General features: G+C 37.7%; 1 protein-coding gene across 2 annotated transcripts in view; it reads right to left on the reverse strand.

Moving 5' to 3' along the window:
* Window positions 1-213: 213 nt before the first annotated feature.
* Window positions 214-18858, reverse strand: part of CD47 (CD47 molecule) — a 67127-nt gene continuing 48482 nt past the window's right edge. Inside the window, exons 5-11 of one of the 2 annotated variants that reach the window (XM_070787382.1) lie at window positions 14786-14878; window positions 13983-14075; window positions 12614-12706; window positions 8217-8248; window positions 6620-6644; window positions 5997-6029; window positions 214-4077 (exon numbers count right to left, since the gene is read on the reverse strand). In XM_070787382.1, coding sequence (XP_070643483.1) covers window positions 4073-4077; window positions 5997-6029; window positions 6620-6644; window positions 8217-8248; window positions 12614-12706; window positions 13983-14075; window positions 14786-14878 — 374 coding nt within the window. In that variant the 3' untranslated portion in view covers window positions 214-4072. The remainder of the gene's footprint in view (window positions 4078-5996; window positions 6030-6619; window positions 6645-8216; window positions 8249-12613; window positions 12707-13982; window positions 14076-14785; window positions 14879-18858) is intronic. The other variant, XM_070787379.1, reaches the window with a different exon arrangement.

Here is an 18858-nt window from a genome sequence, read left to right on the forward strand (position 1 = left end):
ACTTGGAACTTTCAATTAAAACTCTGCTCTGATCAAACATTTACTTTTTGGATATTGTTATACTTTAAAAAAAGAACTTACAAATTAATATTTTAAGTCATCATTTGCATTGGTACATAGGATATGGACCTGAAAATACATTGATAAACTAAAATTTCTCAGTAATGCACTTGTCGCCTGCTGAGGCAGCAATAGAAATAAGCCCAACAAAAATAGCTTAAAATGTTTTATTAAGTATATATAATATTACAGGGTAATATTTACAAAGTTATGTTTTTTAAATAAAAAAGTATCTTGGCAAAGATTGCAGATATTCAAAGCTTCAAACAGTGATAAATTGATTTAATACATATAAAAAGAAAACCTTTAACAGTAACACAGCTGTAAAACAACTTTGGTCTTTAAATCACTGCAAAAAATGGCTACTGACAAATAGCACACCTTTAATTGCTATGGAAAAAAGCCCCCAGGAGAGGATCTCACGCATAGCAACACCAGAGTTTCCTTTATTTAGAATCGTTAATGGATATTTATACGGTGTGGAATCTAATTCTCAACAATGGCTCTTTGTAAATAATGCTCTGTTTAATAAAAACAAAAATGCTTCCGTCTCTCACCAACCCTGATAACAACATTTAAGATTCCACTGATATTGCCTTACAGAGAAGTTCACTACAGATGCTCTCTTCTTTTCAAAAGGCTAAATTTATGGGAAAGCTGTTCTTAAATATTAAGGAAGGGCTGTCAAAAGCCAAAGGCAGGAAAGCTTCCTGTTCACTGCTCATCTCTGAAAAGTTACCTGGATTATCCCTATTAGCCATGGAAGATGACTTAACAAAGGACCCCAGTGGGTGATGGCAGTTAGTGGCTGAAAACATGACACGTGAAAGACTGTTTCTACACAGAATCTTCATCAAATTAAACACAATGTAACGATAAAGCGTTGCCCAACAATCACTTCTCTAGTTTCCAATAACAGGTAAACAAGGGGTGTGCCATTCCATACATACACTACAGATGTCTGTTTTTGAATACCCATGTTAGGACAAGAGAAATCTAGGTGATACAGAGCTTAATTCTTATTAACGAGAAGAAAGCATAAACTCACAACTTTTTCAGCTTTATTATAAGTCAAATCACAATTTGGTTGGTCACTTACTAAAATAACTACAACATCCTGAAAAGAACAATACTCTCAAGTATGGGATAACCCCATTATTTTCATTCTGACATTCTCAGAAAATTAACAGATTGGACCTAGGGTTTTCAGGTGAAAAAACTATCACCTTTGAAGGTTTTCAGAGCATGTGAAATTTGTCTAAAAAGAAAAATTTCTGGCTCACTCTATTAACAATATAGGGAAACTGAAATACAGCCTACTCAATCATCAAATTTACAGAGTGAGCATCTAATGTATGCAAACACTGCAGGAAGAGAAAGGAAAGGGAAAAAAGACTTTTGTTTTATGGTGGAATTTTTAAAACTGAATGAGAGGAGCAAGACAAAAACCCAACAGAGCTAAGCAGAGACACACAAAGTACTAGGAAAGGTAAGTAAGAGATGAGAGGCAGCCAGATAGGCACAGACCTCAAAGGAGAGCCAGAAGGGGAGGAAAGGTGGGGGGATAATGTTTTGAAGGAGAATTTGATTTGTTGCCAAAATGACAAATGTTGTCACTCTGAGAACATACAGTAAATAAAGCTGAAGTCGACGGCAGAAATTGGGATCACTGATTAAAAAAGCATATTATCGGGTAACAGATAATATTGATACTCAAAACAGCTGACAACTTTAATTTGGTGTGACAGAAAACTTACTGTCATTAGAAGTCTAATTTAAAGAGAATGAACTGGCCCAACGATGCCCAAGTAAGACGGCGCCTGCTGCTGTGGTCCCTCTTCCAGAGAAGTTGACAAGTAACAGCAAGGGTAACAGTAACACACCTGGCCTTTCTCCTGCCACCTCTGTGTGCTGTCTAGGGCAGGGACTGCCTCCAAAGACAGGTAGTGTTAAAGAGAACACAAAGGATGGATAAGTCCCAAGACTGAGCCCCAAATAAATGAGAGCTGACTACATATTAAAAGGTACAACTCTGGTTCACAAAAAAGTTTATTATAAGATTTCATATAGAGAACAGGAGTTTGGATCTTTTTCAAGTCCATCTGCTTTTTTCCTCCTTTCATCAGAATTGATTTCTAAATTAACAAACTATATTAGTAAAATACAAATGTTTTCTGAAGGAAGAAGAGCAATGGGAGCCATCAAATTTGTATAAAGGAATAGAGCTCCCTCTACATGTTAATACTTTGGACAGGAACACAATTAGGAAGAACATTTATTTTTCTTTTTTTCAAAAAGAACTGTTTTCATAGTATGTTCACTTTTCTAAGAGGCATCAGCAGGTCATAAATTTTGGTTTGCCATGGGCAAACCACTTGGTCCCAACGTAAAATATGACAAGTTATTTGGCATAAATGAGGTACATGGGAACATTCAGTGGACTAAGAAATAACTATTAATAATGCAACTACAAATAGCAATGTCTTATTACACAAACAGGAAGAAAAACCAGTATTTTTAGAGGGCACTGGTGAGCAGTCAAAAAGCTTGGCAAATTACCTAGAACTTTTTAAACGTTTTAAGTGATCGACTATTCACATGAAATAGAAGTCCACCCAATAAAGATCTTTGTTTTTAAATGTTCTCGCTAGAAGCATGAAATTAACATTTGCTCTCCCGTAGGTACCTCACTGTTGTCCATACAGAAGAGGTACGTGCCTATCTTACACATGTGCACACACAAACACACACCTGCAAGGGAAGAAAACCTAATAATCTAAAAGTACTCCAGGTGATCACAACTGTCAGAATGTTAATCTTCTAATGGGGGGTAGGAAACGTGGGGGGCGGGTTTGTTTTACTTTTCAATCTTAGGGTAAGTGAATATGAGGCAGGACTACAGGAGGAGATGATGAGTGTTTATCATGCAACACAGATACAACAGTAATAAAACCACCCGTTCAGGGCTGGCCTGTTGGCCTGACGGTGACACACATTATGTTGCCATGCAGGAGACTCATAGTTCAAATCTCAATCTTGGTTTTTCATGCCCCAGATCAGAAAAGAAGCGAAGAAACACTGTAGATTGTGCCTTCAAATCCAAGGGAGGGGATACATATGTTACAACCATCGCTATTTCTGCTGAAAAGTGTGAACATAGTTCTTTGAGAATAAGTCTGGCTCCTTTCTGAAGTGATGCTACTGTGTCACTGGACCATGTTCAAAGAGGAGAAAAAGCGCTACATCTCATACAGCAGAAGCAAATAACAGGAGGACAAGACAGCATGTAAAGGGTCATGTGAAAAAAAAGGGAAGAAAACATCCATCAACAAAATTACCCTCAATCTGGAAAGGGTCTGGTACACTGTATGTTGAGGGGATAACGTGTGAGTGGCAACCCCCAAGAATGAAGACCATGATCCTCAGCAGTATCATACCCCATGTAAGCAGCCGACAAGATGTTCCTAAATGAATTTCTCGTCTGTACTTAATATTATGCCCCTGACCCAGAAGAGGCAGACATTATTCAGTTAACACCATAACAGCCAAAGTGGCGGTGCCAAAGTTTGCTAAGGTTTGATGGAAGCCTCTGTTTTCATAGATTGCTCTGGGTAACCAGGGTAGTGCCAGGAAATTTTCACCTTGAACCAATTTAAGTTGGTGACCTAGAGTTAAGAGGCCCCAGGATCTGGAAGGCATCATTCTTGGAAGTTGCCCACTCTACTTTTGCCCCTAATTGAATAAAAATAACAACAAAAACCTGGATTATCAATTGGGCACACAACACAGATCATAATTCATTTATTAATTAAATTTTAAAATGCTTTGAATAAAAACTTAACTGTAACAATCATTTAAAGGTCAATTATTTACTTTCTCCCATAGATGGAAACCAGTTACTTTTCTTGTTTTCTTCTCCAGGACAATGAATCAAGGCCATGGTGCTTAAACACAAGTGTATTTCTTTCATGTCATACTACTCTCCAAATCAGAGTCCATCACTCCACTTCAGTTACTCTGGAAAATTGAAAAATGAATATATAATTGCTATGCATGTCTATTTTCTATGCCTTAACAAGTTGATGTATTTTAAAAATTGAAAATTGTTTCAGATATACAGTATCTAAAAATAAGGAAAAATTATTTAATCTTAGATTTGCAAAGGTCACAGACATAAACTAGACAATCCATTAGCCTCTTTAGCTGCAGTAAGCAAAAGGCCAATGCCAAATGGAAATGTAAATCAACAAAATCTGATAACCTCAGTTTGCTGGGTTAGCTGAGAAGAAATCAAGAGAGGTTGATTTTTCCAAAGCAAAAGACACTGATCCTAGAATAATATGCTATCACTTTCATTTTAGATTGACACCATTCATTTAATGTAAGAAAATTAAATATGTGATCAGGTGTTAAGTGAAAGAGGAAATGGGACTGTGGTCCCAAGGGGGCACCTGGTACCTCACTCACCAAAAAGACAGATACACCACGGGCATTGTGATCTGTCAGTAGGAAGAGCCCACCACACAGACATTTGGAAAAAACCCAACAAATTCTGAAGCTAAAATTAACAAAATTAAGGGAATTTCAAAGGTTGCTATAGTTATCACGTGCTATGAAAATACAAAATCTGCTGTCTATACAATGATGCCCAAAAAGTCATATCTTAAGGGAAATTAATAAAGGAAGAGGCACTCAAGGCTCTTCTACTGGTTTTCTGAAAATGGGGAAGAGTTCAGTTTCTTCATACGACTACAGAAGATTGACACCACAGTAGGAAAAGGAGAAAAACAATGAAATTTAAAAAAACAAAAACAAAAAACCAACAACAGAACACGAGAATGCAAACACAGACAAACCATGCCACACTTTCAGGTATCAGTTCTTTTTAAAATGTCATTTAATGTTTTCCTTCTAATCCTGTTTTTTTAGGAGTGCAGTGGTTAGCAGAGCATGCATTTTTTGTAATAAAGGCTGTGACACAAATTTACAAAAGTGGGATCATTCTGTGACTGCTTACTGAACACAGTCCAGGCACCGTTTTAAACTGAGTTCACCAAACACAACTGGCGTGTTTTTAATCTTATGCAAAAATTAATTGCACTCAGGGGAATATAGCCTCTTGAGTTAAATGCTGCATTTTGCTGTAGAGGGGAGCACATAGGTCACAGACTTTAGAACAGTACAACTGAAAGCAGACTATTTACATGATCAAGGAATGACTATAAATATCAAAGGTATGAAGAAAGTTTCAATAAAATGAAAACATAATTATTCAAATGTTAACAGAACTCAAATATCAGAATATGATAAGGTAAAATTAAAATGAATGCTTACAGTACTCGATATCTCATACTAAATTAGCTTTAAGAACTAATAAATATAGGTCTTTGAAACAGTCATTAAAAATTAAAAATTATTAGCCCAGAGTCCCCTCTTCAAAAAGCTGGAGTGACTAAATATCTCTTTTTCAATCCTCTCCCAAAAGGTTAGAACCCAATTCTTGCTTGGAAAAGCAGAGATATTAAGTCTTCACAGGCTAAATGCAACAAAAATCACCAAACATGAGCACAAAAGAAACCCTGTCAAGATGATAAAGATTTGTGCCAAATTATCTAAGTGTCTTACAAAGAGCATTTAAAGTTTCAGTCATCACACACTGCATCTGAAAAATGTTTGTTTATTTTTTAAAGCAGTTATTTTTCTTTGTTATGAGCAATATGACTGGAGAGTCTGATTAGTGATACCCTACAGCTTTTATATTATTAGTTTTGCAACTTGTAACAGAGTACATAAGTTTTATAAACTGAGAAATGTGGGCCTTTATGATTTGACAGTGTCCCTTAAAAAAAAACACCACACTTTCAAGAAGCAATTTTACTTCTTTTCAACGTCCATATTTTAACCAAGCTATAATTGCAGGTGGATTTTATACTTACCATCATTCATCATCCCTTTTGATTCTTTAAATGCTAAGAATTAGTAACAAGCCAAGCAGTTAGTAAGATTCCACAATTAGAAATCATTTCTAGGCAAACAAATATGCAGTAATATCATGCCCAGTTAATGTTAAGATTACTATTTAGTTACGAAAGCCTTCCTGTGGGTCACACCCACAGGCTCCACGAAGGACACAAAGCCGTTGGGAATACAGATCTAGATTTGGGGAGAAGTGAGATACTCTGGTCTCACTCCATGATGACAGACTGGATCTGAAATTTATAATACAAAATTAAACTAAGTGAGATCCTTCTCTACTGGGGGTGTTACATTTCATCTTGGCCAATTAAAAATGCAAGAGAGTGCCCCCACCCAAAATCACTTGGCTCGAGAGACACAGAACAGTGCATTTTTCTCTCAGAGGTGACAACACTACAAAAGCAATACTCTTAATTCTTGATGAATAATCAAGAAAAGAGAGGTTAGGCAATTAAAAAAAAAAAAAAAAACTAGATTCTTCTCAAGGCACAGAGAGCATTCAAACTGCTTTGGGGGCTAACTCAATTTATTATGATCTGGTAATGGATCAAGACGAACATATAAATTTGTAATAACCACATACCATTAAGAGGTTCCTCTACAGCTTTCTGGAAAATATTTAAAATATATTTACATAAAAGAGAATTTATTTCATGTTCTTTCATACTGTAATTTATATATGCTAACATTTAAACTGTATATAAACAGTGAATCCTACAGCCAAAAGACAAAGTAAGGCAATAAAGGTTAGGAAGACAGAGCTTGCCAAGTTTAGCTAATAGTTTGATTAATAACAGAATCATTCTCTTAATACTTTCTGTGCAGAACTTCCCACCCTACCCTACCTCTCTCTGTTCAAGAAATCCTAACTACAGAACACAAACACAGATAGCAACATAATAAGCAATACAGTTAAGCCAGATATGAGAGCAATCATTTTCAAGTCATGCAAACTGAACTTGGTAACAGGAAAGACAGGTGTTAGGACTGAAGGGTCTAATGGCAGAATTATCTTTAACAGAGGCACTTTTAAAACTTCTAGCTGTTTGGGACCTGTGTAGCTATGGTATCAATCTTTTTAGAATGAACACGTGGGGTAAGGCGACCCCCACTTCCCTCACCTTTCCAGAAAGTCTGTGGAGGCCTATCAGCTTTACGGGCATGTGTAATCACCCCTTCCTGCCACAGACAGGACAGAGTCTCACTTTTGGCATCCCAGAGAGAGCTATTACTAATCCTTAATCCTTTTTAGGAAGATGAATACAATATAGCCCTTTCCAGATCTTATTTCCATAAAGTAGTTCCTGTCCCTGTCACCATGATGAAAAAATGGCTTTTTTCATCCCCCATCATTTATCCCTTTCAGTTTACCTTCTAAATTGCTCCTTTTCTTGGAATTTTATCAGGTAGTTTATGATACAGAAAAACTACAGTGCAATTTGGAGGAAGAAAAATGCTTATAAAATGGGAGAAAGAGGGAAATGAATCAATTCAGAACAGCTAGTTTTTGGCCATAGTTCCATTTATTTTATAGATTATTGTTTTTAATGAAATAAATTTAATATGAACTTCTTTCCTCATTTTTAAGCCTGAAATATCATTCTGTATATGCACTTCAAATGTATCCAACAGGTGAGGCAATATATTGGAATCAGATTCTTTCAGCAGATAATGACCATTATTCTTACACACAAACTTTCCAGTTCTGGGCATGAGAAAACAGCACAATCTTAAGGAATCATTTATTCTAACCCATTGCTAGTAAATTACCAAGTTTAAAATAGATTAGATCTATCCATGCAAAGGTCATAAAGTGACTTCATACATGTGTGCTAAGTTGCTTCAGTTGTGTCCGACTATTTGCAATCCTGTGGACTATAGCCTGCCAGGCTCCTCTGTCCATGGGATTCTCCAGGCAAGAATACTAGAGTGGCTTGTCATGCCCTCTTCCAGGGGATCCTCCTGACCCAGGGATCAAACCTGCCTCTCTTATGTCTCGTTCATTGGCAGGTGGGTTCTTTACCACCAGTGCAACCTGGGAAACCCTGAAATAACTTCAGTGTTCTCTTAATTTGATGTCATGGTGAACAGTGAGTAATGGGGTTCAATATCTCAATTACCATTCCTCAGACTAAACCATCAAGTATCACACCCAATTTATTTAAGAAATTTTAACTTACCTTAGGAGGTTGTATAGTCCTGTGATTGGAAGCTGATCATATTAAAAAAATAAGAAAATTAATTTAATAAATGAAAGAAATTAAGGCAATATTATGTTTAATTTTAAGATAAAACATTTAGGGCTAAAACTAAACATGTCAGAAACTCCACTCAAAGAGTTTGGCTTTGATAGACTAAAGGTACAGAACACTCAATCATATACACTGACACAAAAAAATATGCAAACAATCCACCCCAATCAAATAATAAACACACACACACTCTCATTTGTACATGCCATATGTCCCTCAAAATCAGTCACTTGTTATACTTCGTGGTGGAAAAACAGTCATCTACTCACCCCTGCAGTAGGCTTTACACCCCTCCCTACTCAACCCAGCTGGAATGTGGAATTGCCCACCCTTGGCTCCCTGCTGTTGTTCCTGCAGCCCGTCCTTTTTTTTTCTCCTTCCATCTTTCCAGTTTTCAAAGCTCCAGCTAGCTTACAAACTAAAGAAAATATCAGATCCCTCTGAGTTTAGAGAATTATTTGAGGCCAGCTACTTTTAGCTACAATCAAGCCCTTCTCTGTCTGTATTCCTTCCTAGCTTTTCTTTTTTTTTTTTTTTCCTAGCTTTTCAAATTACCCTTCACTGCCTCTCACTGGATTAGTTAATGAAGATGAAGAAATAAGGGCATGAAGAAAGTGACACAAGAATGGCTCTAGTTGCACAGGGAAGAAGAGAAACGCTCCTTATAAAAACCAAGTGAGAAGGTCCAGGAGCAGCTAAAACTGGTCTTAAATACAGAATCAGAGTCCTACAGATACAAAAGCGTCAAGGGGCGACACCCTGCGGGTCATTCTATAGGAAGAGGATGCTACTGGATGGTCAATTCCACTGATCTCTGGATTGGATGATGGCACTGGATTTATTTATGAGCAGACTGAGGCAGGCCCCTAGAACTGCTCTGGTCTTCTGTGCTCAGTATTTCCTACCACTTCTCCATGCCTTCTCTATCAAGCTTCCAAAGCTGATGGGAAATGGGGGTAAGACCTGAGCCATGGGAAGCCAATCTACAGACAAGTCAGAAGCTTGGTAAGAAAAAGGGAAAATGGCAACTGACTGGCCTGAAAAGTTTCTTTCCCACTGGAACCTGGAGAGAAGAAAGAAGACGAGAAAGCTGGTGAAGGGAAAGAAAGGTGAAAAGGAGATAGAAAGTAAGCAAGGAGAAGCTCAAAGGTTAGAGCCAAAGGTAAGAAAATAGACCAGTGAGAAGACATGAATAGGATCAAAAAAAACAAAAACAAAACATTAAGGAGAGGATGAGCTATCTGGCTAGCAGGCAAAGAACCAAAGAGAGAGAGAGAGGAAGTAAGTACACTGGCAGGAGGGCATCCACTAGCTCTTGCTACTGAGAGGGCAAATCATGACTCATAGACTTCAGAGATGTGTTGGATTCTTCCAATTCCTAAACCACTTAGTTGTTCCACTCTCTGTGAGGATCAGTTATGTATCTGCTTTCACGAGATTCCGATCTCTGTTAGTGCCATGTGTGGTGTCAAAGTAAATCTCCTTTACTGGAGGCATTTGAAAGTGGTTTGGTCCTTGAGACCAAACAAGAAGAAATGTCTTTTTAAAGTACTATGGAATAAAATGTGTTGGGAATATGGGTAATCACAATTAGCAACCTCTGAAATAAACCAAGCAGAATTATAGAACTTTATTTGGGACAATTATGGTAGTTATATGTATATACAACTTACTTCAACTAAACCATGCCCCGTGTCCATGTTCTATCCAGGAAAATAGAACTTAACAGCCATGTAATGTGAAGGGTCAGAGGTAAGATTTTAAAGCTATATTTTTGACCTCATAAATTGTTAGAATTAGTATTAAGAACTGCCAAGCAACTCTTTTAACAGTCTTAAAAAAGTGTGAAGAAGTTTCTGAGTTCTAATTCTCAGGTCCAAGGAGCATCATATTTGGCTAGCCCATTCTGAAACAAAGAGGTCTATAAAGAACATTGATTCAAAGGGCACCAGTCAGCTGTGACCCCTCTAATGTAAGACCAAACAATGCAGAAGTGAATTTAGCTTGAGTTAATCCTCTCTAATAGGCATATGACCTATGTGACTAAAGAATGATTGTGATTTGTCTGCTGTTGCTATGGGCCTAAGGCATGACAGCCATGTATGTATGTATGTGAGTGTGGGTGTGTGTATAAATCACAAGCCTTAAGCATTTCATGTAAGCTCACTTGCAAAGCTTCTTCTCTACCAAAAACACTTGACACAAGGACTAAATATATTTCCAGGTTTTGAATTTTCAGGGACAACTTTATCTTTTGATACCATATTCACCTCTCCCCAACAATGGGCAAGAAAATTTCACTGAATTTTACATATCTATTCTGTTGTCTTTCTAAAACATGTGAGATGTGGTCAATATGGTTCCTGACTGTTAGGTGGTTGATTTGTATCAAAACATTACTATATTCCCTTATACAGAATTAAATAGTAATGGCTTAAGAAAATTAATAAGTAATGACTCTTATGAAGAATGAACATTAGCACCCTACATAGGTAATATACCCAACTTCACTGCTGAGTTTAGTTAGTTCTTTTTAATCTTCTATATTTTCTCATATTGTTATTGTTCTCAACCCTTGATTTCATTTTATGAAACAAATGTTTCAGTAAACAAACTCCAACACAGTTAAAAAATAACACAGAAAATGAAATTTAAAATCCTACTCTTTAAGTAATATTTAAGGCTACAAATTTAAATTGGGAAATAATGAAAATAATGAAAGTTAAATCTCTCACAGGGACATAAACAGCTTGGATTTAAAAGTCAAGACACATTCTTTAGACTTTTCCAAAATAGAACATCAGCAACAAGTAAAAGTTACACTGAAAGCATTTACAATTTTTACTTCTTAATATAAATGCTCAAATTTGCAACCTTAAATGTTATATATACTTATATTTACATATTCAGTTATATATGAAAAATACATCAACTTTTCTAGTCTACCACATTATCTAAAGAGCTACTTCCCTGTACCTTTTCTCTTCTTGTCCTTCAACTGACCGAAGGCATTTCTCTGAACTCTAGTATCAGATAAGTTGATTTGAAAAGTTAATTTAGAAAAGTCTCAAAATGTAAATAAAACCTAACTTAATTCTTCACTTACATATACTTATAAAACTACCATAAAGAAAAAACAGTTTGAGGAACTTGCTAGGAATTCAGTTTCACTTTGAATTTGATGTGAGAATAATACATTTGTAATGATAATGGTTTCACAGGCTTCTCAGGGGTGTAGTGGTGGAAAAAGGGAGAGAGCAACATCAAGGGGGCAGCAGCTAGAAGATGCCTATTTCCACTGAGTCAGTATCTCCAGACCTGCTGGTCGTCAGACAGGGAAGGCAAGAGAGAGCATGGGAATAAAAGGGAGGGAAATACAGATAATGAGGGGAAAAAAAGAACAAAGAGCTGACCACCAGTCAAAGACACCTAATACTACATCAGCTGCATGGATACTGCAGGTCACATACTATTCTCAAGTATTAATAGGGAGCAACATCATTAGCAGAGTCATCTTCAAGAACCAGACAAATGGTGATTAAAAAGTCAAACCCAGGTCTCAGGGATCAAACCCAGGTCTTCCACCTTGTAGGCAGACACTTTACTCTATGAGACACCAGGGAAGCTTGCTGCTGCTGCTGCTACACCGCTTTAGTCATGTCCAACTCTGTGTGACCCCATAGACGGCAGCCCACCAGGCTTCCCGTCCCTGGGATTCTCCAGACAAGAATACAGGAGTGGGTTGCCATTTCCTTCTCCAATGCATGAAAGTGAAAAGTGAAAGTGAAGTCGCTCAGTCATGTCCGACTCTAGCAACCCTATGGACTGCAGCCTACCAGGCTCCTCCATGGGATTTTCTAGGCAAAAGTACTGGAGTGGGGTGCCATTGCCTTCTCCACAGGGAAGCTTAAAGGGAGACTAATATAAACCAGGGACTTCCCTAGTGGCTCAGTGGTAAAGCACCGGCCTGCCAATGCAGGAGACACTGGTTCGATCCCTGGGTCAGGAAGATCCCCTGGAAAAGGAAATGACAACCCACTCCAATATTCTTGCCTGGAGAATGCCCATGGACAGAGGAACCTGGAGGACTACAGTCCACAAGATCACAAAGAGTTGGACACAACTGAGCAACTAAGCACAAGGCACAGCACAAACGATTTCAAATTAATTATTTAAAAAATAGAGTGGCATTTGCTGTGTTTTCTCATTTTTGGAATTACTCATGCGTTTCTTTGGTCCTAGACAGTAAGAATCAACCAAAAGCATTATCCAGATTATATATTTGAAATTCCTGGCATAGGCTAACAAAAATAAGGCTGACTTACCAACACATTTCATATAAACTAATCCAAGTAATTCTGCTAGAGCTATAATACCCAAACCTGAAATCAGAAGAGGACCATGCACTGGGATACATTCTGCAAAAACAAATGAAGTTCTATATTAGAAATTCATATGCAATAATTGATTTTTTAAAAGAACTAGCAATGACAGTAATAATATTGAGTTTTAAGAAATCACCCTTTTATTAAGAAACAAAAATTATCTACATTTGTTCATCACTATTAAGTCAGTCAATGAAATGACTTCAAATTATTAAAAGAAAAAAATCCTTTGTCTGTATAATATGTACCTTATCACATCAAGACTAATGGGAAATAGTGTGTAAAGCCGAAGGCCCCAACCCACTGGATGGAGCCTAGTTATTTTAAAAGCTCTCTCACAGATATAGGCAGAGCAGTCTGGCTGCTGAAAGAATCAACCCACAAGCCATATACAGCCAGTATACCAACGGCAATGTGGAAAGCACTATCCTCAGTGTGGGGAGCACACGACACTAAATGCCGGCAAGGATGTGGAGCAACAGGAACTTTCATCCACTGCCGGTGGTAATGCAAAATGGTATAGGCACCTTGGAAGACAGTGTGGCAGTGTGCCGAAAAACTAAATATGTTCTTAACATACAACCCAACAACTGCACTCCACTGGAGGAGAAAGTTACGTCCACACAAAGACCTGCACATGGATGTTTAGAGCAACTTTATTCTTAGTTGCCCCAAACTGGAAGCAACCAAGATGTCCTTCAATAAGGGAATGCTTAAACAAACTGTAGTATACAATACAATGGAATGTTATTCAGTGCTAAAAAGAAATGAGCTATCAAGCCACAAAAAGACAGAGAAATCTTAAATGAATATTACTAAGTAAAAGAAGCTAATTTGAAAAGGCAACATACTATGGACACATTAAAAACACTGGTGGCTGCTGGGGTAATTAGGGAGAGGGAAGATAAACAGGCAGAAGAGAGGATTTTTAGGGCAGCGAAACTGAACTGAATGATATCATATCCATGACTATGATCCATATCATTATACATGAATCAAAATCATAGCATATACAACACTAAGAATGAACCCTCATGTGAACTATGCATTTGGGGTGATAATATGTGAGTGTTGGTTCAATGACTATAACACATTTACCACTCTGGTGGGGGATGTTGATAGTGGAAGAGGTTGCTATGGGGGTACATAGGAACTCAGTACTTTCTACTCAAGTTTGCTGTGAACCTGAAACTGCTCTAAAAAAAAATGAAGCCTACAAAAAAAAAGCAAGAAGAAAACAAAAGAGAACTCCGTCCAAGAGAAAGCCCTGCTAAGACAAGGTGAGACTAGAGAAGGCTGGGACTCTTACCTGAGACACAGAGGCTGAATCCAACCACAGAGAGCACATAGCCCAGTAACTGAAGGATCAGTATGCTGATGGTGAAGGAGGACATCCCCATAGCTGGACGGAGGAAAAGCGGGTTGAGAGTATTTAAAAAGCAATCACTTCTGCTTGTATTTTCTGCAATCAGGAATAATAGCCTATGACCAAAGACCACCTCTGGAGTTCTTGTCAGATGGTAAATTCTTTCCCAGTGACCTATCTTCTATGTCTAGATCTGTAATTTTGTAACAAATCAATACTTTTCCAATGTACAGCAGGCCAGAGATAGGCTCTAAGGCTGAGAGTCACATGGCTAACTAGAAAAAAATAGATTCTAATATTAACAAAAATGCTAGTGATTTACTCCTAAAATGCAGTTAAAATGACACCAATTACAGGTTGGATATCTACATGTTAAGATTTGCCATAACTGAAAAAAAAAAGCTACTCTTTCTTATTTATAATTCTATTTTGTAGAATAGTTAAAACCTGAAATAAAAATATGATAATAATCATTAGGAAATTATATAGCATAACTTTAAAAATACACTGATATCAAATATACATAAAAATAATTTTTTACAAGATAACTGAATGCCTTGAAAACCCAAGCCAACTTTAAAATAATTCCATATGGATAAAATATCACTAAGAATAGCCTGGGAAATCTTTTAATAAAGCAACTTCTATTGAGTAGTTAAAAAAAAATACAAGAATATTTTAACCAAAAATGCTGTTCTTTAAATGAAAAAGGTGGGAAAAATCATTCCATCACAACAAATACTCACCTATCATAAATACACAGTAATGAAGTAATATTAATATTATTGTAGGAAGTACAATTAAACCAAGTCCCGAAGCATTCTTTGTTGAATATTCACCTGTTAATAATTAAACATAATAATTAATATTTTCCTACAAACCTCCTACTCTTACAAAAGATTACTTAATTTATTAAATGTATTAATCTCTATACCACTCTTATAAACTACAAAAGGTTTAAAAATATTTTCCCCAAAACTTCACACAAAATAAATGACTATTTTTTTTATTATTCTAGACCAAATTTAAGACATGTAAATGTCAGCACATAAGTCTGAAGACGTCAACCCTTAAGTTGGCTCTGCCTCCTTCTTAACTACTTCACATAATTATAACGAGAAACTCAGATCTCTTACCATTCCCTTCCCTTGCTATACTCAACCTGTCCAAAGTCAAAGCAATTGTTCTTTCAAGTTGTCTTCTGAATTAATCTCCTTCCTCCCCCTGTTAAAGTAGTGCTCAAAATTCTACAAGTCAGGCTTCAACAGTACGTGAACCACAAACTTTCAGAGGTTTAAGCTGGATTTAGAAAAGCCAGAGGAACCAGAGAACAAATTACCAACATCTGTTGGATCATCAAAAAAGCAAAAGAGTTGCAGAAAAACATATACTGCTGCTTTAGTGATTACACCTAAGTCTTTGTGTGGATCACAATAAACTGTGGAAAATTCTTAAAGAAATGGGAATACCAGACCATCTGACCTGCCTCCAGAGAAATCTGTAGGTAGATCAAGAAGCAACATTTAACTGGACATGAACAACAGCCTGGTTCCAAATTGGGAAAAGATTATGTCAAGGCTAAATCTTGTCACCCTGATTATTTAACTTATATGCACAGTTCAGTTCAGTCACTCAGTTATGTCAGACTCTTCGTGATCCCATGGACTGCAGCACGCCAGGCCTCCCTGTCCATCACCAACCCCTGGAGTTTACCGAAACTCATATCCATTGAGCCAGTGATGCCATCCAACCATCTCATCCTCTGTTGTACCCTTCTCCTTTCGCCTTCAATCTTTCCCAGCATCAGGGTCCTTTCCAATGAGTCAGTTCTTCACATCAGGTGGCCAAAGTATTGGAGTTTCAGCTTCAACATCAGTCCTTCCAATGAACACTCAGGACTGATCTCCTTTAGGATGGACTGGCTGGATCTCCTTGCAGTCCAAGGGACTCTCAAGAGTCTTCTCCAACACCACAGTTCAAAAGCATCAATTCTTTGACACTCAGCTTTCTTTATAGTCCAACTCTCACATCCATACATGACTACTGGAAAAACCATGATCTTGATGAGATGGACCTTTGTTGGTGAAGTAATGTCTCTGCTTTTTAATATGCTATCTAGGTTGGTCATAACTTTCCTTCCGAGGAATAAGGGTCTTTTAATTTCATGATCACCATCTGCAGTAATTTTGGAGCCCCCCAAAATAAAGTCAGCCATATTTCCACTGTTTCCCATCTATTTGCCATGAAGTAATGGGAAAGGATGCCATGATCTTAGTTTTCTGAATGTTGAGCTTTAAGCCAACTTTTTCACTCTCCTCTTTCACTTTCATCAAGAGGTTTTTTAGTTCTTCTTCGCTTTCTTCCATAAGGGTGGTGTCATCTGCTTATCTGAGGTTATTGATATTTCTCCCGGCAATCTTCATTCCAGCTTGTGCTTCTTCTAGCCCAGCATTTTGCATGATGTACTCTGCATAGAAGTTAAATAAGCAGGGTGACAATATACAGGCTAGACATACTCCTTTTCCTATTTGGAACCAGTCTGTTGTTCCATGTCCAGTTCTAACTGGTGCTTCCTGACCTGCATACAGATTTCTCAAGAGACAGGTCAGGTGATCTGGTATTCCCATCTCATTCAGAACTTTCCAGTTTGTGGTGATCCACACAGTCAAAGGCTTTGGCATAGTCAATAAAGCAGAAATAGATGTTTTTCTGGAACTCTCTTGCTTTTGTGATGATCCAGCAGATGTTGGCAATTTGATTTCTGGTTCCTCTGCCTTTTCTAAAACCAGCTTAAACATCTGGAAGTTCATGGTTCACATATTGTTGAAGCCTGGCTTGGAGAATTTAGAGCATTACTTTACTAGCATGTGAGATGAGTACAACTGTGCGGTAGTTTGAGCATTCTTTGGCAGTGCCTTTCTTTGGGACTGGAATGAAAACTGACCTTTTCCAGTCCTATGGTCTCTGCTGGGTTTTCCAAAAATGCTGGCATATTGAGTGCAGCATTTTCACAGCATCATCTTTTAGGATTTGAAATAGCCCAACAAGAATTCCATCACCTCCACTAGCTTTGTTCACAGTGATGCTTCCTAAGGCCCACTTGACTTCACATTACAGAATGTCTGGCTCTAGGTCAGTGATCACACCATCTGGGTCGTGAAGATCTTTTTTGTACAGTTCTGTGTATTCTTGCCACCTCTTCTTAATATTTTCTGCTTCTGTTGGGTCCATCCATACCATTTCTGTCCTTTATTGAGTCCATCTTTGCATGAAAATGTTCCCTTGATATCTCTAATTTTCTTGAAGAGCTCTCTAGTCTTTCCTATTCTATTGTTTTCCTCTATTTCTTTGCACTGATCATTGAAGAAGGCTTTCTTATCTCTCTTTGCTATTCTTTGGAACTCTGCATTCAAATGGGTATATCTTTCCTTTTCTCTTTTGCTTTTCGCTTCTCTTCTTTTCACAGCTATTTGTAAGGCTGCCTCAGAGAGCCATTTTTCTTTTCTGATTTCTTTTTGTTGGAAATGGTCTTGATCCCTGCCTCCTGTACAATGTCATGAACTTCCGTCCATAGTTCTTCAGGCACTCTGTCTATCAGATTTAGTCCCTTAAATCTATTTCTTACTTCTAAAGTATAATCGTAAGGGATTTGATTTAGGTCATACCTGAATAGTCTAGTGGTGTTCCCTACTTTCTTCAATTTAAGTCTGAATTTGGCAGTGAGGAGTTCATGGTCTGAGCCACAGTCAGCTCCCGGTCTTGTTTTTGCTGACTATAGAGCTTCTCCATCTTTGGCTGCAAAGAATATAATCAATCTGATTTTGGCATTGGCCATCTGGTGATGTCCCTGTGTAGAGTCTGCTCTTGTGTTGTTGCAAGAAGGTGTTTGCTATGACCAGTGCGTTCTCTTGGTAAAATTCTATTAGCCTTTGCCCTGCTTCATTCTGTACTCCAAGGCCCAATTTGCCTGTTACTCCAGGTGTTTCTTAACTTCCTACTTTTGCATTCCAGTCCCCTATAATGAAAAAGACATCTTTTTGGGGGTGTTAGTTTTAAAAGGTTTTGTAGATCTTTATAGTAGTGTTCAACTTCAGTTTCTTCAGCATTTCTGGTCAGGGCATAGACTTGGATTACTGTGATACTGAATGGTTTGTCTTGGAGCACAAGCTGGAATCAAGATTGCCGGGAGAAATATCAATAACCTTAGATATGCAGATGACACCATCCTTATGGAAGAAAGCGAAGAGGAACTGAAGAACCTCTTGAAGAAAGTGAAAGAGGAGAGTGAAAAAGCTGACTTAAAATTCAACATTCAGAAAACTAAGATCATGGCATCTGGCCCCATCACTTCATGGCAAATCGATGGAGAAACAATGGAAACAGTGACAGATTTTATTTTTGGGGGGTTCCAAAATCATTGCAGATGGTGACTGTAGCCGTGAAGTTAAATGATGCTTGCTCCTTGGAAGAAAAGTTATGACCAATCTAGACAGCATATTAAAAAGCAGAGATATTACTTCACCAACAAAGGTCTATCTAGTCAAAGCTATGGTTTTTCCAGTAGTCACGTATGGATGTGAGAGTTGGACTATAAAGAAAGCTGAATGCCGAAGAATTGATGCTTTTGAACTGTGGTGTTGGAGAAGACTCTTGAGAGTCCCTTGGACTGCAAAGAGATACAACCAGTCCATCCTAAAGGAGATCAGTCCTGGGTGTTCATTGGAAGGACTGATGTTGAAGCTGAAATTCCAATACTTTGGCCACCTGATGCAAAGAACTGACTCACTGGAAAAGACCATGATGCTGGGAAAGATTGAAG

Source organism: Bos indicus, chromosome 1 (assembly GCF_029378745.1).
Source record: "Bos indicus isolate NIAB-ARS_2022 breed Sahiwal x Tharparkar chromosome 1, NIAB-ARS_B.indTharparkar_mat_pri_1.0, whole genome shotgun sequence".
Classification (NCBI taxonomy): Eukaryota; Metazoa; Chordata; class Mammalia; order Artiodactyla; family Bovidae; genus Bos; species Bos indicus.